The sequence below is a fragment of the Microdochium trichocladiopsis genome (genome assembly GCF_020744255.1).
Source record: "Microdochium trichocladiopsis strain MPI-CAGE-CH-0230 chromosome Unknown B0I36scaffold_2, whole genome shotgun sequence".
Taxonomy (NCBI): Eukaryota; Fungi; Ascomycota; class Sordariomycetes; order Xylariales; family Microdochiaceae; genus Microdochium; species Microdochium trichocladiopsis.
This window is the reverse complement of record NW_025763545.1, coordinates 4223395-4245079: the sequence shown is the minus strand read 5'-3', so window position 1 is coordinate 4245079 and position 21685 is coordinate 4223395. Positions and strand designations below refer to the sequence as shown.

At 57.7% G+C, this 21685-nt stretch overlaps 4 protein-coding genes across 4 annotated transcripts; 2 read left to right on the top strand and 2 right to left on the bottom strand.

The window, feature by feature from the left end:
* Nucleotides 1-260: 260 nt before the first annotated feature.
* On the bottom strand, nucleotides 261-8385 carry B0I36DRAFT_372464 (uncharacterized protein; the record flags this gene model as incomplete). The annotated part of the gene is made up of 7 exons (XM_046160118.1): nucleotides 261-845; nucleotides 933-1183; nucleotides 1269-2512; nucleotides 2574-3631; nucleotides 3694-7765; nucleotides 7837-8144; nucleotides 8206-8385. 7 exons carry the CDS (start codon nucleotides 8383-8385, stop codon nucleotides 261-263), a joined length of 7698 nt encoding a protein of 2565 aa, XP_046017497.1.
* Nucleotides 8386-9761: 1376 nt separating this feature from the next.
* On the top strand, nucleotides 9762-10676 carry B0I36DRAFT_359951 (serine hydrolase FSH; the record flags this gene model as incomplete). Its single annotated transcript, XM_046158217.1, has 2 exons — nucleotides 9762-10043; nucleotides 10104-10676. The coding sequence occupies 2 exons, from the start codon at nucleotides 9762-9764 to the stop codon at nucleotides 10674-10676; spliced, it is 855 nt and encodes a 284-aa protein (XP_046017496.1).
* A 3680-nt stretch (nucleotides 10677-14356) lies between these two features.
* Nucleotides 14357-16050, bottom strand: B0I36DRAFT_420836 (uncharacterized protein; the record flags this gene model as incomplete). The annotated part of the gene is made up of 3 exons (XM_046162168.1): nucleotides 15583-16050; nucleotides 14498-15462; nucleotides 14357-14429 (listed from the first exon to the last, which is right to left on the bottom strand). Exons 1-3 carry the CDS (start codon nucleotides 15880-15882, stop codon nucleotides 14357-14359), a joined length of 1338 nt encoding a protein of 445 aa, XP_046017495.1. The 5' UTR covers nucleotides 15883-16050.
* Nucleotides 16051-18647: 2597 nt separating this feature from the next.
* Nucleotides 18648-21646, top strand: B0I36DRAFT_381391 (uncharacterized protein; the record flags this gene model as incomplete). Its single annotated transcript, XM_046160856.1, has 3 exons — nucleotides 18648-18703; nucleotides 18826-19381; nucleotides 19477-21646. 3 exons carry the CDS (start codon nucleotides 18648-18650, stop codon nucleotides 21484-21486), a joined length of 2622 nt encoding a protein of 873 aa, XP_046017494.1. The 3' UTR covers nucleotides 21487-21646.
* Between the last annotated feature and the right edge of the window lie 39 nt (nucleotides 21647-21685).

The window sequence follows — 21685 nt, the reverse complement described above, 5'->3', positions numbered from 1 at the left end:
TCTATCTAGGGCGCGAACGATACATGATTAAAACAGCGACACGCTTGTGAAGAACAATTATCCTGGCCAAGGCGGCCAGTAGCCGTCAAAACATGAAACAAAACCGAAAAGGATAAGCTGTGCCTGCACAGCCGTTTTCACACAATCCTACTTGCGAAGAGATTCTTCCCATCGAAGAAAAACGTTACGATTCCGTGAGTCTCGCGCAACGGCACGGAGAAAACCCCCACCACCCCGCCTACTTCCCCTAAGGGGCCTTCTTAATGCGCCTCCTGCTGGTGCTTGAGCGCATCGGCCACGATCAGCGAGCGGTTCGCAATCTTGCGGCAGACGTCGGTGATGGGCGCGCTGCTGGTGAGGTCAAAGATGTTGATCTCGCTCTGGAGCTCCATGCCGATCCAGTTGCGCAGCTCGACGGCGACGAGGCTGTCCACGCCGTACGAGTAGACGGGCTTGCTCGTGTCAATGTCGGACGCCGACGTCATGATGCTCTTGGCAATCTTCTCGAGCAGGATCTGCGTCACCGTCTCGGTGGCCTGGTCGATGCTGGCCGACTTGCGCAGCTGCGCGATCAGCGCGTTGCCCGCGCCCTTGCCGCTGCCTCCCGCGCCGCCCGCGCCCGAGTCGGCCCGCACGTCCATGAGCTGCATGTAGGCAAAATGGGCGAGCGTGCGGAGCCAGTAGTAGTCGCCCTCGATGCCCGCGGCGTGCGAGGCCTCCTGGGAACCACCGCTGCCGCCGCCGAGGAGCAGCTGGCTGGGCATTGGCTCGGCGCTGCTGCCATCGGTCGAGCCCGTCATGGCGGCTCGGACAATGTGGAAGAACTGGTCGGCTTGGACAGCCGTCTATCGGTTGGGGGAGAGATGGAGGTTAGTATTGGGTGTTTGGCCTCTCTAGATCTAGATCCAAGTCTGGGGTGAAAGATGACTTACGAATTTCAGAGAGCTGGTGTGGGCAGCAGCATCCTCGTTCTCCTCGACATAGCCGATGCCACGCATCAGGCCGAGATCCAAACTGGTCGCCTTGAGACCCTGCGACTTGCGGTAATGCATGAGCGCGTCCTGGTAGGCGTTGCCCGCAGCATAGTTGGACTGCGAGATGGATCCGATGATGCCCGCCAAGGAGGAGAGCGAGATGAAGAAGTCGAGGTCCTTGGGCAGGAGCTCGTGAAGATTCCATGTGCCTGTTCATAAGCCAACGTCAGCATTGTATCATATGGTATCAAAGGAGAGGAAAAAGGAAGTTTAGAAAAACGAGAGAAGACGTACCCTGGATCTTGGGACGAGTAGCACCGACCCACTGCTCGTAGGTCATGCGGTGGAACAAGCTGTCCTTCAACACCATGGCACCCTGCATGACACCGCGGACCGGGGGCATCGTCGCGGCCATGCTGTCAACCACCGACTTGAGCTGGCTCTTGTTGGCCACGTCGGCAGCGTACGAGTGCGCGTTGATGCCCATCTCTCGCAGGCGGGCGATGAGCTCGCGGGCCTCGGGCTTGGCGTCGCCGGACCGCGAGATGAAGGCAATATGCTTGGCGCCGTGCTCGGCGAGGAGCATCGCCTGGGCACGGCCCAATCCACCCAGGCCACCAACGAGCAGATAGGTGGCGTTGGGGTTGAGGTTCACGGGGATGTTGAGCTGCGGCATGACGGGCCCGCGAGACTCGGGAGTGACCTTGAGCACGAGCTTGCCAATGTGTGTGCCGCGCTGCATCTGGCGGAAGACGGTCTCCATGTCGGAGAAGTCGTAGACCGAGATGGGCTTGATGAGGTCGATGTCGCCGTGCTGGAAGAGGCGGAGGACCTTGGCCACGAGGTCGGCGCCGCGCTGCGGGTCGTTGCTCATCATCTGCTCCAGGTTGACACCGGCAAAGAGCGTGTTCATCAGGAATGGCCGCATGTCGAGACCAGAATTGCCGAGGATGTCCTTCTTGCCGACCTCGATGAAGCGGCCGTAGGGGGCCAGGCACTCCCAGCTCTTGCGCAGACCCTCGCCAGCGAGCGAGTTGACGACAACGTCGACGCCTTTGCCGGCAGTGACACGCTTGACACCCTGGGCAAAGGTCATGTCACGCGAGCTGAAGATGTGCTCCGGCTTGACACCCAGGTCGATGACGGCCTGCTTCTTGTCGTTATTGCCCACCGTGGCGATCACGGTGGCACCCAGCAGCTTGCAGATCTGCACGAGGGCCTGGCCGAGACCGCCGGCTGCGGCGTGGACCAAGACGGTCTCGCCCTTGCGGACGTGGGCGACCTCGATGAGGGACTGGTAGGCAGTGGCGTAGGCAATAGGGATCGTGACAGCTTCCTCGACCGACAGCTTCGAGGGGATCGCGTGGACAGACAGGTGGTGAGCACGGATGGTGGTCCGCATGGCACCGAGACCCATGTACAGAACACGATCGCCCTTCTTGAAGCGCTTGACCTTGGGGCCGACGCGCGAGACGATACCGCCAGCCTCGTAACCGAGAATGGGATGTTGGACCTGGCCCATGGCAATCATTAGGTCCCTGGGTAGTTGGTGTTAGTAACGGCGTTCTTTCGCTCAACAGCAGATGAGAGAACACTTACAAGAAGTTCATAGCACAGGCCTGAGTCTTGATCTCGACCTCCTCCTCGCCGAGAGCCTTGGTCGGCGCATCATCGTCGACAAAGTGCAGCGTGTCGAGCATGCCCGGAGTGCCAATGGTCAGCTTGAGGTCGCGGTTTGGCTGGACGAGGCGGTCCACCTCGGGCGAGGCGCCCGTCTCCTTGAGCAGCAGCGAGCGGTTCAGTGTCTTCTGGGGGAAGTACCGGGGGATGCAGAAGACTCCGTCACGCTCAACCGTCTCGGACTCGTCACGGGTCTTGTCGTTGGACGTCCAGATGGTGTTGAGCCTCGTGTTGACGGCCTCGGCTGCGGACTCGAGCCCGGCCTCGCCGAGCAGGTCACGCGTCAGGTGCAGCTCGTAGACGTGGCGGGTGGCGTCCTCAGTCTTGATGCAACGCAGAAGACCGCTCACGATGCGCTTCGAGGGGTGGGCAAGGCCGTCCTTGATGTCGGAGCGGGTCACCCACAGCAGCTCGGAGCCGTGGAGCAGGACCTCCTTGATCTGGTTGAACTGCTCCTCCTGGAGCTCCTCGAAGAAGCACTCATCGTACTCGAGCAGCGAGATGAACGACTTGCCCTCCACAGTGCGCGACGCCTCCGCGAGGGTCTGCACCTGAGTCTTATGGCCGGCAGCCTGCAGCTTCTTGCTGACGAGCTGGGCGAGGCGCTTGACGTGGCTCGAGGCCGTGTTGGACTCGAGGATGACGAGTTCCTTACTGGTCGTCTTGGTGTCCTTGTCGAGGCGCGTGCTGACGAGCATGGACATGCGGTGGGCCACGGCGTCGTTGTTGTCCTGCGCGGCAATGTCGGTGCCCGTGAAGCCGGCCTTCTTGAGCTCGACGTCCCACTCGGCCTCGGTGATCAGAGGGCCGTCCTTGCGGCCGTCCTCGGCAACCCACCAGCCCGGCACGGTGCCGAAGATGAAGGAGCTGAGATCCATGACGTTGGTGTTCTCACCGAGCAGGATCTTACCGCCAGGCTTGAGGAGGCTGCGGCAGTGCTGCAGGGTGGTGGTGAGATCCTTGGTCGCATGAAGAACCTGTGGGGAGTGTGCTGGTTAGATATTACTTCCAAGAAGAGCAGTTGGACAGGTGTACTTACATTGACGGCAAGGACGACATCGTACTGGCCAAGCTCGAAACCCTGCTCGGCAGGGTCGTTCTCAATATCGAGCCGCTTGTACTCGACACGTGGAGCCCAGTCCTCAAGCACCTTCTGCGCGTTGTCGAACCAACCCGCAGAGATATCGGTAAAAGTCCAGCTGGCGAAGCGCGGAGTCTCGCCGTCCTGGCCACCGAGCTGCTTGAGCACCGGGATGGTCATGGAGGCAGTACCGGCACCAATCTCGATGACCTTCATGCCGGGCTGCTTGTGGCCCTTGAGGTCGAACCAGTTCTGGAAGATCTTGATAGACAGGTCGCAGCCGTAGGTCTCGCGGTAGAAGCGATTCAGCATGTCGTCCTGCATGAGCGTCGCAATACCGGTGGTCTCCTGCTTGAAGATGGCGTCGAGGCTGTCGAATACGTGCATGCAGAACTTGCCGTCAAAGGGGTAATTGGCGGCAAATTCAGCCAGCAGAGCGTCCTCCTCACTAGGGGACACAGGGGCGTCGCCAATCTCGCTGCGAGTCTTCATCCAGTCTGAAAATTGGATCAGGTAGTCGGGAAGCCCACTACGGTCGATGGTAGCCAACTTCTGGAGAGAACGACGGCAGAGGATCTGGATGACTTGATGCTGCAGCCTGCAGAACCGGGCAAGATCCTCAGGGGCTTCGACGCCCTGGGACAGTACAGAGTACATGTTCTCGGGAGTGAGGAGGTCGAGGTCGGCCTTCCACTTAAGCTCGGAGCACAGCTTGAGGCGGGCCTGCTCGCCAGATTCGACACCCTGGGGCATGCTCTGGGACGAGCCCAGCCCAGTGAAGGTGACGCCCTCCATGTTGATGCCCGACGTAGAGTCGAAGTTGGCATCGCCCGTCATGATGGTGCCGACCATCTCGCGGAAACCACTGCGCGAAGACTCGCAGGTGCCGTGGAGCACGTCGCCCTTGTTGTGGAGGACGTCGTTGGAGATCTGGATCTCGCGGATCTTGGAGGGGATCCAGACCTGCTTGGGCACGTCCTCCTGTCGGGGGATAGCGACGAGCATGACCTGCAGCAGAGCATCGAGCGTGGCCGGGTGGACTAGCATATTGCTCTCCGTGGAGGCAGGCATGGTCGCCTTGGAGTCTTGGATGGTGGCCTGGAAGATTACATTGTTGTCGCGCTTCGCCAGGCTGGTCAGACCCCTGAACAGAGGGCCAAACTGCAGGCCCTGCGAGTCACAGAAGGCGTAGTGGCTCGCAGTGGCAACGGGGTCGTTGCAGACGAGGCCAAAGTCCTTGTATTTGGAGCGGCGGGCCTGGATCTCGAGCAGCTGCTCCCGACCAGCGTCGACCTCGGTCGAGTTGCGGGCGTGCTGGAGCTCAATGAGACCGCACGAGTGCTCAACAAACGAGGCATCGCCGCTGCCAGCCGAGTACAGGGCGAACTCGTGCCATATGCCGGCGCCGGTGCCCATGCCCAGCTTTCTGCGCTTGAGGTGCAGGAGAACCTCGACACCGCCAGTCACGCCGGCATCAGCAGGCTCAGGGATAACAAGGGGCTTGTTGATGCACACATCACGCAGAGCGAAGCCCTTGATGGTGTCAGCCGTACCATCCGTCTCGGCAAGCTGGCGAGCAGCCTCAATGGCCATGCAGATCATTCCAGCGGCAGGCATGATGATGTCGCCGTTGATCTTGTGGTCACGCAGCCAGGGGAGCTCGTTGACGCGCAGGTAGTTGCGCCAGATAGGCTCGAGAGGGTTGCTGTCATCGATGCGGGACCCGATGAGGTCGTGGCGTGGTGCAGGGGGGGCGCGGTGGTTCTTGGACCGGCGAGACTCGTGCCAGTAGGACGTGGTCAAGTTCCAGGGATAAGAAGGCAAGGTGTGCAGGACATTCGCAGATGCCGGCTTTCCGCTGGGGTCGTTCGCCGCGTTCAGCGTGACAGGAGCACCACGGGCCCAGAGATTACCAGCAAGAGTTATTGCCGTAACCGCGGCATCCTTGCCACGAGACAGAGCCGCCTCGTAGACGACAGCATCAAAGTCCTTGCGCATGTTCTTGTACTGCTTGATGGGGCCTGCAAGGGCAGAGTGAGGACCAAGCTCGAGAAGAGTGTTGATGGCCTTGCTCTTAGGCTTGACGACACGCTTGGCAGCATCCTTGTAGAGAGCAGCATCAAGGGCACCGACAAACTCGACAGGCGAGCACAGGTTGGCAACCCAGTAGTCCGGGCCGAGCTCGGCAGGAGTGATGAGACGGCTGTACACGGACGAGAAGAAAGGCGTTGTGGCATCGTTCCTCGGCTTGATGTCAGAGATGGCATTGCGGTACTCGTCAGCGACCCTGCGCATGTGAGGACTGTGGTACGCAGTCTCGACTTGAAGTAGTCTGTTGAAGACGTTCTTGTCCTTGAAGATCTGTTGAAGCTGCACGAGAGCAGTCTTGTCACCCGAAAGAGTGACACTGGCGGGACTGTTGACGCAGGCGACAACCACAATGCCTTCGACCTGGTCCAAGTAAGGGTGTACGTCCGTCGGGCTGAGACCAACGGCCATCATGCCGCCATCTGGGTGGATCTCCTTGGCGTGCTTGGACACAATGCCACGGTGGTAGCCGAGCTTGAGACAGTCCTCCTTCGAAAGACCACCGGAGGCGTAGGCCGCAGCAATCTCGCCAGACGAGTGACCAAGCACAGCCTGGGGCGTGACCCCCCAGTGCTTAAGCAGGTCAGTCAAGGCGATCTGCAAGACAGCACACAGCGGCTGCGAAAACTCAGCCTGGTTAATCCTGGACGACGTCTCAGAGGCAAGAAGCTCGTCAAGGGCATTCCAGCTGGCACCCATCTGCGTCAACAAAGCAGCAGACTGCTTGACGGAGGCGGCGAAAACCTCGTAAGCGAGGAGCTCGCGGCCCATGGCGAACCACTGCGCGCCCTGGCCGGTGAACACGTAGGCAATATTGTTTTGGGTGAGCGCCTTGGCGGGCTTGATGGCATCGTCCTGAAGCGTGCTAGTGAGCTCGTCCAGATCCCTGGCAACAACTGTGTGGCGCCACTGAAACTTGGAACGACGGCTCGACAGGGTGTATGCAAGGTCATCAATGTTCTCGGGAGACATCTTGAGGTATTCGGCCAGCCCCTTGCGCTGGCGGGCGGTGGCGTCCTGCTCGGGCGCAGAGAGCGCAAAGACCCGGGGGTGCCTGGCACTCGACCAGGCGCCATCGGTCAGGCGCACATGTTTCTCGACCTGAGCGCCTCTCGAGCGAAGATAGCTCGGGGCATCGTCGAGAATGCAGTGGGCATTGGTGCCGCCGAAACCAAAGTTGTTGACCGAGGCACGATGGAGGTTTTTCTCCGACTCGGGCCATGGTACCGCCTTGTTGGGCAGGACAATGTTCCACGTATCGAGCTGGAGTCTGGGGTTGGGCTTGATCAAGTTGAGATGAGGAGGGATGAAACCTCGCTCGAGGGCCAGAGTGCACTTGAGCACACCGGCGATGCCGGCGGTGCCCTCCGTGTGGCCGATCTGGGTCTTGACCGAACCACAGTACAGCGGAACCTTGCTGGTGCGGGCCTTGCAGATTGTACGGGCGATGGCACCCATCTCTGTCGGGTCACCAGCCTTGGTGCCAGTGCCGTGGAACTCGACGTACTGGGTATCTGCAGGATCAAGGCCGGCGAGCTCATACGTGTTCTTGATCAACTCCATCTGTGCGTCCTGGTGAGGCAAGACGATGCCAGCCGTCTTGCCGTCCTGGTTCAGACCCGTGGCACGGATGACGGCGCGGATCGGGTCTCCGTCGCGGATGGCGTCGTCAATGTGCTTGACAACCATCATGCAGATGCCCTCGCCACGGGCGTAGCCATTGGCACGCGAATCGAACGCAAAGCAGCGTCCGTCAGGGCTGAGGAAGCCCATCTGGTTGAGCTGGGTCGGGTCATCAGGGTCCAGAATCAAGTTGGTGCCGCCAACCAGGGCAACACGGGTCTTGTTCGTCTTCGACCGGATGGTCTCGCATGCCAGATGCAAGGCCGCCAGCGAGCTCGAACACGCAGTGTCAACAGAGACAGACGCTCCTCTCAGGTTGCTGATTCGGGGCTCGATTGTTAGCAACCACATTTGTTCCCTCCGAGTTCCATCGGGTCAGAGAGCACTCACAAGAACCAACTGAGGCGGTTGGACAAGAGAGACTGCGCGCAACCAGTAATGCCGTACTGGGGCGTGGCAGCAATGTCACGACTGACAATGTTCTTGTAGTCGTGGGTGAAGCCGCCGACGAAACAAGCAGCTTCGGTGTCCGAGATGTCTTCGATCGGAATACCGGCACTCTCAAGAGCCTCGTAGGCGAGCTCGAGGAGGATTCGCTGCTGTGGGTCGATGGCTGTCGCCTCGGTGGCCGACGTGGCGAAGAAGGGCGCATCCCACTTCGTGATGTCGCGTTTCAAAAAGTAACCACCTTCGGTAACCTAAAGCAGTGGGGATGAGCACATGAGCAAGACAGGTCATCGTGTCGGCCACATCACTCACCAGACTTCCAGGCCGGTCACGGTTGGGATGCTTGAAGGCCTCCCCCTTGAAACGCGTGTCGGGGATCTTGGACCAGGCATCTCTGCCCTGGACCAGCATCTCGTAGAACTCATCAGGGCTCTCAGCACCGCCGGGAAAGCGGCATGCAATGCCCACAATGGCAATGGCAGAGTCAGACATGGTGACACGTTGGGGGGGAAAGGTTGCGGATGAGTGCTCGAAGTTCGTTATATGGGCTGTTGCAACGAGTTGGGGTATGTCGGCGGCACACTAGCGAGTGTGAGTGCGTAGCGAGTTTTTCAGAGTCTATAGGCTCTTAAGGTGGTAGCAGGTCATAAAGGTAATCACCAAGGCTAGTTGAAAGCCACTCAAAAGGTGATCAAGGGAAGTTGTTCATGAGGGTGGTCATAAGGTGGACTCGGGAGGAATAGCTCCTGGTAGTGTGGATGGGTATCTGCGACGCGAGGAGGACCTGAGAGGTGATTTATTCGCGAAAGTTTCCTGCCGGACATATCCTATGCTCTGGTCTTTATATCCTGCAATGTTTCCTGGATGTTGACCTATTGCACTTTGCTGCCGAAGGCTCGATAAGACATCGGCCCCACATCGAGGTGCACCAGCCGCCAGCCATAAAGGTAGATGTCTTGCTCCCTATCCACGCCTATCCGACTGAGGAGGTCACGTCTTCAGATATATGGTGGGGATCAATTTTGGGCATCCACTTCGCTCGCGTCCAGTTCGTAATCAGTCGTCGCCGCCAAATGCCGCCACAGAAAAGAACGGGGCTGCGTGGAGTCGCTGAGACAATGTGTAAGGTCCAATGGCGGCCGACACAGTCACCAATAGCCGGCCGCCGTCATTTGCAGTAGTGGCGTCTCAGCACAGAAAACGACCCGCTCCCACTTCTGCGGGTATTGCGCTGACCAATGAAAGTCCCACCCAAAGAAACCTAGGAGAATAAGGTATTGACAGCTGGACCCTATACGGCAAGGAGATTTCGGATGGGGCTTCCAAGTGGCCTGGCTCGAGCTATACAAAGTACAAGGCGAGAGGCTTGTTGAGCACGGCCAGATGTCTTACACCATGAACAGGACGGGTAAGGCACATCGGCGATCGAAATGATGTCTGGCCGCCGTCACAAGCTGGGCAATAGCTCCAGGGCACACGGAGCATTTTCTTCTTATCATCAGAAGTGGCTGAAACCCTCCGGTCACATCACCAGCTAAGCGCCGCCCCGAGAGGTGAAGTTGGCCGTATGCACAGGGCGAGATAACCGCCTCGCCCGTCGCTTAGGGCCAGGGCTGTATTTGTGCAACCGGGTTCGGTGGAGCGAGAAGATCTCTTGGGGCACAGGTCCTCGACCCATTTTTGGTGGCATGATGCCTTGACGTCTGTCATCTCCCTTGCTAGTAGATCTCCCCTATTAGTTCTTTCTTATCTCGGATCAGCCAGCCTGTCCTCCGACTTTGGAAGTCCTGAACGTCCTAGACGTCTTGAGTCTCACGTTTGCTACGCCCTCAATTCGAGCGTCGTCCTGCCGAACATCTACATACAACATGGTTCGAATTTTGTGCTTACACGGAACCGCCATCAACTCGGCGATCTTCCAAGCGAAGACCGAGAAATTGAGGACATTTCTTCCTGACGACTATGAGTATGATTTCTTTGACGGCGACAAGGAGGTCGTACCCCAGAAATTCTTGGGCGAGGTCTTCCCCGGTCCGTACTTGACCTATATCTCTTTCTTAACGACGGAAGAGATCGGCAATGCCCTCGAGAGAATCGAGGAGTATATCGAGGAAGAGGGACCGTTCGACGGCATTATGGGGGTCTCCGAGGTAAGTTCCTTCCTGACCATGAGCATTATAGGGCGCTCCAAGCTAACCTGCCATTTCCAGGGCTCAATGCTGGCATCGTCTCTTATTCTTAAGCATCAGAACGAAAAGCCGTCGGCGCCTCCTCTCTTCCGCTTCGCTATATTCATTGCGGGTGCGCTGCCATTCACATGGAGCTCGCAATACGGCCACGATGTGTACGGCCTCTTGATGAGCCAAAACCCCCTGTCTGTTGAGGCGGAGGACTGGATCAACCTGGCCACAAAGGAGAACATCAAGCCCACCGAACTCCAGTTTTTGGGCGACACCATACTGACGGACATGTTCCCGAACTGGGAGCAGCGACGCCACGAGCTCCACGACATGCACACGAACCCCAAGAACTCGCATCTCAAACCGCACTGCTACCATCCAGACATCACCGACGAGCGCATCATGATTCCCACCGCGCACACATGGGGCACCCGGGACATCTTCATCGGCCATGCAGTCGGCCTCTACAAGCTGTGCGACCCAGAGACAGCTTCGATGTACCTCCACGATGGTGACCACGACGTCCCCCACACGGTGGAGCACAATCGCAGATTCAGCGAGATTGTCAAGAAAACTATCCTGAGGAGCGATTTCGCCCTTTGATTCCGCCGTCATTGTCCTCACGAGCCATTGTAGTTGGGCAATAGAATCGTTTGCGCAGTATTGCCATATTGCCCGTGTCTGAACAATCAGTGAAAATATTCAACCCCTAATTTGTGACATCATAGCCTTGGTAATGCTAGTTTTCGCCCGATTACACAATGCCGTAACCCAATCTGCACGGCTTCCCTTCCCGTCCGAGCACGCCAAGTTGCGCCAGCCAATGAGTGAGTTGCCCAGAGTCAAGACAGCGGGTAGTGATGTAGGTGGAGCAGGCATGGCTTGCATACCTCCGAAATGGAGGGCGCGTAAAAGTTCCCCGCGGACAGCTTGTTTCAGCTGCCAAAGACAAGGCGATGGCAAGTTCCGGGGAATGCCATCCCTAGCTTCGGGCCACAGTCCCCTATCCATGTGTATTGTTTGCTTTTCCGACTTTTTCCGCCCGCAGAGCTATGCTCAATACGGCATGCACCACACCTGTGGGATGCGATGTGACCGGCTGGGCTCGTTGACTCCCGAGCCTGATCACCAATCTCTGGAACGGCTTGTTTTCTTCATACCCCGGCAGTTGTACACGGTCAGGATCTTTTTCAGAGGGGCTTTGGAGGCGTAGAAGAGAGGCCCCGACAGAGTCAATTTTACTTTGGGGCTGAGACAGCATGCTGGCCTCACGAAACTGCCGGGCGAGCCTTATCACAGCATTTGACTTCGCTTATGTGTGATTGATCCCCCAGAGAGGCAAATTCCGGGGCCACAATACTCTTGATAAGGCAAGTACGAAAAGAGCGAGATTTTTTGCGTGGGCGGTCAGTTCTGCATGTTGGCCAGACAAGCGTCTCTGTCACAAGATAGCCCTGCACTGCAGGTCAAACAATTGGTAGAGCTGTTCTGTTGTTCATGCATAGAGGGAGAGCCCAGTCACACGACTGAGCACATATTGGATGAGACCCCCACAACCCATGGTTTCACAGCACATATCGACGCAGATATTCGCTCACCCTCTACAGGAGGGCATCCCGAATGCGAGACTTGGCGTACCGTGCATGGTCGGGCCGGCCCGATATCGAGAAAATGTTGATGCAGCTGCACTCGGGGAAGCATGTTGTGGATCAGTGGGTTAGGGGGGCCGGACACAAAGGCTGCTTGGTAATCACATGTCAATGGGAATCTTGTTCGTGCTGTGTCACTCATGCCGCTCAACAGATGGTTTCGACGCCGCCGGTGCTGTGAGGACCTGCAGACTCGAAGGTATGGCATGTACAGATAGCCTTGGCAAAATCACTGGGCGGCTCGGGATACGTATTGTGAATCTGTCTCGGCCGTTGACTAATCATCGACGGGAGAGGCATCAAAGAGAGGCCACCGCTTATCTAGCCACTGCGAGGACTGCTGCGGTCCGCAAAGCTCAGACCGAGAGAATGGAGTGCTCAGGCTTACAAAGCCCCATAAAAGCTGTCAAAGCTATGAGGCTTGCAGCTCGCGACCCACAGGATGGTTCCCCCTGATGAGACAGACGGCTGCTCCCGTAATCGGGGCGGCGGTATTGCTTCCCTAGGAGCATTTCGCGGCGTTGATCTGCGCTCCAGCCAAGACATTCTTCACAAGAGCACCCTTACCCCGTCCCGATCTTCACACTCGCACAGGTACCAATTCAGACGCGCGTTCGCCGACAAGCTTCTTGCCGACACTTTTTGACTCTCGCCTCGGAGACATTGGCCCGGCTGGGAGTCCCAAGTATTTCTTTTCTTTGGAGCGTCGGGAAGAAAAATGAGAATACAGAGCCTAAAGGCACCCCAAAAGGTTGCAAGGAGCAAGGTGCCTGCGCCAAGGTTGCTCTCTTCGGCACCATGTGTGCTCGCTGCAGGTCCAGCATGACCCCTTTCCAACCCGGGGTGAGTTCCGACAGCATTCCATTGAGATGATGCAGCTCGCCAGCCGACACCAAAGTAGTGAGACATACGTTGGAGCCAAGAAAAAGTGCTGGTTTGTGACAATGCTGGTTTCGCCGGACTGGTCATGCGGGGACTGCTTGACTGAGACATGAGGCGAGCTTGTGCAACCGTCTGGATGTCAGTATGTAGGCATAACCCACTCAATGAACCTCAGACCGAGTTGATTCCCTCCAGATAGCACACCGCAGGAGGGAGAATCTAGTCTATCAAAGTTCCCTGGCTGTGGCTGTCTCTGCTGTGCACTTTCCCAAAGAGGTTCAATATTCCCCAGCCTTCTTTCTCTTGCACAATTAATTGCTGCAGGCCAAGCAGGAACGCACAGCAAAGGTGTGTCTGCATAGAACACAACAACATCGGGCAAAAGGCATGCTGCCCATACTTTGGCGACTGGGCCATCCGCCAGGCAGTACGCAAAAACGACCCGGAGGACTAGCAAGGTACACGAAGTTGACAGAACAAACCTCCTCCTGCGGGTCTCTACAAGGCACAGTTGCCAGAGCGTTGCCAGAGCGTGGCAACCGAGACAGCCCAACGTCCCGCTCTGTCTACTGCCGCCAAGATGCCACATTAGCCTGATTAATGAGCTAGTGCCATATTCTGGAAAAGCCCGGTGGCGCATCCATCACTTTGACTGCCTTCCAGTTTCGGGTACGGGACTTTGCAAGTTCCATGGAAATAGATCCTCTGCACAGCTCCCATGGCAACGGACTCCAGGGCCCTGATAACGGACGGATAAGACATTCAGGGGCCCACACTGCCCGCAAAGCGTATCGCAGCCACGGCCCAGGAAGAACAAGCATAAATGCCGATTACGACCCCCCGCCCACTGCAGCTGGCCCGCTTTTGAGAGTATGAAACACATCATCTGAGACAGTCGACATTCTTACCTCCTCCTAGCCTGCCGTGAAAGGTTAGTGCACGGGGATAAACGCAGAACGGTAACGATTGACTTCAACCCAGCAATGTCAGACACAGTGACAGAGACAAGCCTTTCATCAGCGCTTGGAAAGGAAGGTGGGATTGAAATCTCGAGGCTTATGGATGTCGATGCGTGGACTGAAATAGGCGGGCTCAACGAAAGGGGGCAAGCTGGCCACGTTCACGCCGCGCAGTCGAATTCCTTGGACCCGCAGCCCTGGTTCGTGAAGATTGTGGCTTCTTGCGCCTGTTTCGAAAAGCAGCTGGGCACGCGGCCGCCAGGCCAGGGCCACCCATACACGTCTCAGACACAAAACCTATTTCGGCATTCCAATGCTTCGTGGTGGATAGGTAGCTTTGAGACGGCAAGGCGGTATGCTGAGAACGAGTGCTCCTGCGTGCCCGCAAAGAGCACGGCCGATACCCAAACGATCATCAGCAGTATAGTACACATTCCATTGCTATGGCGACGGATTCAACATAGTATGTTTCAAAACAGTGCAGATTCTTTGCCATATGTTCACCTTGAACTGCCGAGGCTAGTGCTTAATGCCCACTGCGACTGTGATATCCAGCACCAAAGGCGCACAGCGAGCTGCCAGAATGACTTGGGCATCTTCTTCGTGTGGAGTATTGCTGTCGCGGCTGTCAATAGCTAGCAGAGTTCATGAAAACTTGCTGGATCCGAGGGGCCACCGCCACACGTGGCAGATTTGTCGTTGGCCACGATAATTATACTTGGCACACGAATAAAATCAGACTCAGCATTGGGCACAAAGGAGAATCAGTTTTTTTTTAATCTACCGCTTCAGTCTAGAGGAAATCTTCCTCGTCAAGGCCGGCGGTGCCTGATCCGGCTTCGGCTCGGGCGCGCTCTGCCGCCATTCTGCACGGTCGAGGTAATGCTCCCGCCGTGGTGTCGGGGGCCCGTTCTCCCCGAGATCCCGCCTCGACGAGTATAAGACGCGGATCTCCTGCGTGCGCAGGATGCCCATCTCCATCGCCGCATCCTCGGACCTCCTCTCGCCCTGCATTATGCTCTCGCTCGACTCGGTCCTCTTGAGCCTGCTGGAGCCTCCACCGCCGCCGCCGAGCGTGGTGCCGATGTTGCGCAGGGACCGGTTCTTCTGCCGCGTCGTGTAGACTGTCGTCGTGCCGCCGCCCTTTGTCGGCTGCTGCTGCTTCGGGTCGCTGTTATTGCGCGACCTCTGGGGGGACATGATGTCGCTGGCCATCCCTGTGGCCGTCTTGTGCCAGTTGCCCGCAAGCAAGCCGTCCATGACTGGCAGCGACGCCAAAAGGATACCCAGAGTCAAATCGATCGAAGTCCAGATCAATATCTCCGTATAGTCCCAGCTGGTGTCCTTCGACGTGCTCGGGCGCAGCTCCCTCAGTAAAGCGCTCGCAACTTGCACCGCGCCAACGATCCAGACGATATACAGCCTGATCTTCTTGGCCGTATCGAGCTGGAATTTCAACAGCACGACTATGGGGATAGCCAGCAGGATGATGCCCTGCCCGACGTGAACACCACCGAGTATATGGCTCCGCAACGCGACGTCTCCGCAGACGGGCGGAATCGCGGCCCGACCTCGAAAGGCGAGATCCCACTGCGCCGGCGCCGGGTTGCAGCTGAAGACGTTCCAGAACAGGGTCACGAGGATGTACGCGATCACCGTGACGATGAAGACGTCGATGAGGATCTGCCATCGGCGCGAGGCGTGGTGCGCCATTCGTCGCACGAATAGAGCGATGGACAGCTTGATGAGCCCAACGGCGACATAGTAGATTGTTCGGGTGGCCGCGCCGCCATAGGATCCGTAGTTGATCTCTTGATATGTCATGTCCCACACGTGCCTGCAAGTTGCGCCTACCAGAGGCAGGATGATATGTGTAATAGGATAGCTGAGTGCTGTGATCTGTGCAGCAACGTTTTTGCCTTGTCAGCTCGTCATCCAAAACGGTGTCCACACCTTGCTCCGTCGCAGGGCCAGGGAAGAGAGGGCAGACGATCGAGAATCCAGAAGAACACAACTCACTGCAGCTAGTAGTATGGTCCAGTCATCCCACCCGAAACATAGAACTGAGCTCCTCCGTGCGCGCAGGACTAGCCTGGCGGTGGTCGGGATGATGATGCCAAGAATGACAAAGACGCAGCCGATGATGACAGCCAGAACCCGCGTCTCCCGCACGGCACCGGGCGGCGGATGTGGCGCGAAGAAGAACCCTGCCATGGGTTCTGCATCTTCAATGTCGAGTGCTCGATACAGTCCCTTGACGATGAAGTAGTCGTCCACCGTGTTGGGAGGCTGCCCGTAGAGAGCCGAGGGCAGAGACATGTCGTGGCTCTACTGGCCGGGGGGCTACATCCGTGCGGTCCTTTCCCCCAACACAAGCCTTTGTATCGTGAGTCGTAGTGGTGGTGGTGACGTTTTGTCTCGTTCGCAGTTCCTGCAACTTTTCGAGTAGAACGCGTGTCGGTGTTGGCATTCAATCGTCGAACTTGGTGGAAGCAGGTGTAAAGTCTTCTAGAAAAGGAGAAGAGAGCAAGGGACAACATGCTGGGAGTCTGTGGGCGCGATGATCTGCACATATTGACTATACTGCAGGGCAGCTCAGCCTTGCAGCGAAGATTAGTCCTTGTCCCATCCCTAGCACCAGCCTTGTAGAGGAGCGTCATGCTGGACGCCCGACGGGTTTCGAATCACTGCTAGTGCGCGCGCTATGACGCGCTGAGCATCAGGTTCATCCGCGAGCAAATGGTATTGCTTGCCGCCGTACGCGGCCTTTAAAGTCCCTTGCCCTGGCTAGCGTTGTCGGAGAATAGCGGCAGCACGGGTGGGCGAGGCTGCTAGAGCATCCAAGCGCTCCCCGTCTCATTCTTCTAGAAACACGCTTACGCAGACCCCTGGTTCGGCGCCGGACAAATCCCCGGACAACGGGTACAGGCATGACATTTGGCAGGCCGCAATGGTGCAGGAGAGACCTGTCAGAATAAAGCCAAGACTCATACCTTGATTCGCTCATTTCCCCTCTTGCCTATGTCAAGCTACGAAAGATATTGTAAGCGATGTTTTGATGAATCAGTCGGAATACCAGCTGGCACACATACCGTTCCCGACGGGAAGACAGACCCACCCACTCTTTGATCATCGTCAAGCTACAACCACAGTTGCCGCACTAGAAATAGCCCCTGAGATCACGGGCCACACCGTATGCACGTCGTCGGAGGCTGCACACTTTTTGGGACAAACCCGCGGACGTGCACCTCTCGAAATGGCCTCACCATGGCCATTTGTGGCGATGCCGCCGACAAGGGGTCAGTCTCCATCTCAAGAAAAGGGTGGACTGCGGTGCTGAGAAAATGATTGATAATAGCGAGGGAACCCGCCCGGGGGACTCAATCAGCTCGGCAATCGAAGCGGACTACGCGCTACTGTACGCAGTAGATTCAGAGGACCAGCACGCACCGCGGCCCCCTGGACGACACTGGAGATCTCCCGTCTTTGCTCGAGATCAACCCCTTCTCCCTCCCAACTGCCGATGCACACCCGCTGCCGTTGCGTAATGCCGACGGGATTGATCGGCAGTATTGATCCGTGCCAATCTGCATTGCCATGGCCTGGTACAGTCCTAGTCTGGTCTCGTCTTGTGTGCATTGGTCGTTTTCCTTCGTCGCAACAACCTTCCAAATTCGCTCGCGACGCGCTAGAAGACGCGCAGACCATACTGCACACGCGCTAGCAACGGTGTTTGATACAACTTTCTTTAGACTTTTCACGATTCAATCCCCAAATTTGGCACGCGAGTACTTGGCGAGCAAAAAAGCGAAGCCAGACAATCGTATCATCTACCATGCACCCTCAACGCTCGTCTTCGCAAGCTCCCCCCCTCCCTGGGGACGCCACAAACCCTCTGCCCTCCCGGCTCGGTTCGCCTTATGATTCAGAATACAGCTTCCGGCCCTCCTTAGAGTTCAGGAAGTGATATCTGTGCTCACGCTTATATTTTAGCGGTTTCCAATGCTTCGGTTGCCTCGGAAGGACCGGAAAGGGAGGAGTAGGGAGGGGGTGGGGGGGGGGGCTGTTTTTGTTTACTTACCTCTCCTCCGCCCAGTGCATCGCATACCAGGCCGCGAACAGCGGAGGGGCCCAGTACAGCACCTGCATCCTGAACCTGCGCCAGCCGTTGGTGGCGCTCGGCAGCACGGTGATCCTCTGGAAGTTCGGGCTGAGCGCGAACGAGATGATTCCTTTCTGCGGCTGGCTCCCTGTGCGTGGAGGGGGCGGGGCGCGGGGCGAGAGTGTCAGGAATATTTATTATTATCATCATTATTGTTGTTGACGTGAATCGTGATGTTTGGGGTGGAGGGAAGGTTTTGGGACCGGGTTGAGCGTACCGAGATTGCCCCATGTATCTTTGTTCAGATATCTGCACCGCGCGGCGTCAGCCCAAGAATCTTTCTAATCGAGGTTTTTTTCTTCGTCTACGAGACTGGAATGCGAAGAACACTGACTTGCCATGTTTAAAGAGCGGCACCTCAGAGCGAAGAGGTGTTGACGGATGCATGTCAGGCAGGAAAGATGTGCGGTGCTATGAGGTCTTCGAGTGGCAATCGAGCTAAAAGAAAAAGCGGCCTCTGGCGGACACCAAGTCCCTGCCCAGCAAGGAGAATATATTAATACCATTTACTGGCCTTCCATCGGGGCCTGGAAGGTCACCCCTTCTTGAGCTCATTTCATCATCAACTCATCGTCACTGGTCAATGGCCGCTACGTAAGGTGGAACGATGTCAGCAACTGCCAAGTCCTAATTCCGCCAATCAGCGGCCGCGTCACGTATGGCGGACTTAAACGGCGATGCACTCCCCAAAGTCTGACCTGGCCTTCTGAGGGGCGGATATATCGAAACCTTCTTTCTTTGCTCTTTGCGCCAACTACGTATCAACTTCAATTCCGGCCAGCACCCATTGGCCCGAGAGATCACACGCAGAGGCTAGCTGGAAGGAACAGGCGGACGCCGAGCGTTGAAGCTATTGGCGGCCTTGTCTGTTTGCTTACGCCAAGAAGAAGAGCAGTTTACCGGGTGCTGTGCCTGTGTCGTCATGGGTTCCGGCCGGGAACAACCGGCGCGGCGCACCCGCAACAGATCGACCCTGAGGTGAGTTGAGTGCTCTGAGCCGTTCATCCGTGAAACAAAATCCCGCACCAGAATTGTCGAGGTCACGAGAGCAATTTTATCCCTGGACGTGTGGTCTTATTTGTTAACCTGGGCAAAAATAGTTGTGAGTCGTGTCGCAAGCGCAAGGCCAAGTGTGATCGCAAGCACCCTTGTACCAACTGCGTCCGATGGCAAGCGGAGACTTGTGTCTACAGCTCGAGCCTGGCGACACCGGGCAGTAAAGGAGACGGCTCTGTGGTAGTCGAGCCTGCATTCACGGCAAGGCTGCCTACTCACAGGCGGATCGCGCCTTTGACGCTTCCAAATCAAGAACCCGGTGCAGGGGAGGCGAGTTCAGCCGCCGGTCCTAAACCACAGGCTTCGACACGAACCAGGGACGTCACCACTGGCGGCATACACGTCTGGCGGTCCACGCCGCTAGCCAGCATCTTCATTGGCATTTCAGAACCAGCGAGCAGCACATCGCGGACCACGAACAAGCCGCGCGTTGCCAACGCAAGCAAAGACACAGAAGCCGCAGTCTACGACAGAGACAAGGATGTCGCTTTGCAGGAGCCTCTCTTTCCCGCGCTCGAGGGTACGAGCGGCCCCATTCGTGGCGCATTTTACAAGAACAGATACATTGGCCAGAGCCACTGGATGTACGCATGGCCGCTGGTAAGTGCAAACTTGTTCTGCCACCCCGCATGGGCTTGCTTCGGTGCTCGATCATTCATCCTCCGACTGATGCGATGCGGTGGGACGGCTCGCAGTACCCGCCGGCTCTTGCCATTGTCGGCACGGAAATGACCAAGAAGGGGGCTTCTTGGAAAGCATTCCAAGATTGCAAGGCCTTGGCTCGCCTTGTCAAGTCCCAGAAGCCACCTTCGTCTGCGAGGCTAAGCTGCACCGACTTTGGAAGGCATCTGCCGTCATACGCTCTCGCGGTCGCATTCCTCGATGGGTATCTCGAGACGTTTGAGACGGTTTACCGAATCTTCATGGTTCCTACCTTGAAGCGTGACTTTGACAGCATGTGGGACCGTGGTGCCGAAGACCAGCCAGCAAGCCGGGAGACTGTCATACAAGTACAGCTCTGCCTTGCTATTGGAGCGACAGCCGGATCAGAAGGATCGTCACTACGTCCCCTTATCACGCAATGGGTATCCGAGGGGTGTGCGTGGGCGGCACACTCAACCCAGAAGGCCAAGCTTTCCATCACGGGGCTGCAGATTCTGTGTCTGCTGCACATTGCCAGACAGGCATGTGCCATTGAGGCCGACCTGTCGTGGATCCCCGCGGGCTCGCTCATCCGCACGGCCATGTGCATGGGCTTCCACATTGATCCGTCCATGTTGCCGGCCATGCCTGCCGCTGATGTCGAGCTGCGCCGCCGGCTGTGGGCGACTGTTCTTGAGATTGTGCTCGAGTCGAGCATCAGCGCGGGAGCACCTCCACTCATCTCGGCCGAAGATGTTGGCTGCAAGTTCCCCTCAAACTGCAACGACGATGAACTCGTGGCGCAGGCAGCGGTGGACAGCCATGACGCCGTGCCACAGGCGACGAGACCTACTGGAGAGTACACCGATACATCAGCACAGATTGCCCTGGCAAAGTCGTTCAAGGCGCGACTCGCCATCGTCAAGACCATCAACCAACCCAACGTGGCCATGGCAACGAGCTACGACGACCTGATGACGCGAAGCACGCGTATTGACGAGGCTTGTCAACAGCTCCGTTCTGATCTCGCCCACCCCAAGGCCACTCCGTTTCAGCGGAAGTACTGCAGTCTCATGCTGGAGCGATACTACCTCGTCATCCACATCTCCTACCTGTCCCTCGCGTACCAGAAGAATCGTTACGCAGCGCGGTACTCGCTGTCGCGGACGACCTGCGTCGACACGGCGCTGAGAGTCATGTACGCCGGCCTCACACCGGCTTCGGCCGTCTTCAAGAAATCGCCGCTCTCCGCGTTGATGACTTGCTCCTCTGGGACAGCCTCTCCGGCCGACACGACGACCTGCCAGCAGTCGGAGGAGTACTTTCCTGCCCTGCTGCAGCGTGGCGGGGGCCATCTCCGATCGATCCCCCTGCAGTGTATCCTCGTTCTCGCGCTCGAGCTTATCACTCGCACGGCCGGTAATGACAACCCTCGCAGTTGCTCGCTGGGCCACCCGTCGCCGGCAGCACCTGCGGCTGGTGGTGGTGGTGGTGGTGGTGTTGGGGGCGGCGGTGCGATGCTCAGTGCCGCACTCTCGCATCCGCCAGGGACGACGGGCCAGTTTGAGAGCCTGCGGGACGTCGAGGTGCACCTGCTGCTGCGCGTCGGGGCGGAGTGGACGGCACGGCGGGTGTCGGTGGCGGGGGACATGTGCGCCAAAGACCACGCTTTTGTGGCGCTGCTTGTCGCGATAGCGGAGGGGCAGATCTGCAGGCGGGCGGAGGGCGGAGGGGGTGGCCTTGACAAGGACGAGGCGGACGTGGTGGTGAGAGAGAGGTACTGCGCGGCGTTTGAAGAGTGCAGAGAGCTGCTGATCCAGAGACTGAGGGCAGGCGGTGTTGGTGTTGTTGCTGCTGCTGGCGAGGAGTCGGTCGGCCACGACCATGTCGAGGCAGCGAACACTCTGGCAGATCTGGATGGAAGGGTGGCAGAGGATGTCATGTGCTGGTCTGGATATGGCGAGGTGGACATGGCGGAGGGCGACATGTTGAACGGGTTCTGGATGGGCGATGTGTCGGATGATCTCGACTGGGACGGCATCATGGACTTTACATCCTTCTAGGACTGGTCGATGTGTAGACTTGTAGACCTCTGGACCTCTAGTGTGGGCTGCTCAGAAGAAGAGACAGAGCCATGGAATGGAGACAAGACGGAGAAAGAGCCACCGGCCTGCTGCTGGCGCCTTCCGTGGCCACGACCATGGCTTTCTCCGATTGCACCTGCCACATTTGAAGCCTTCACATAAAAAAACAGCCTCCAGA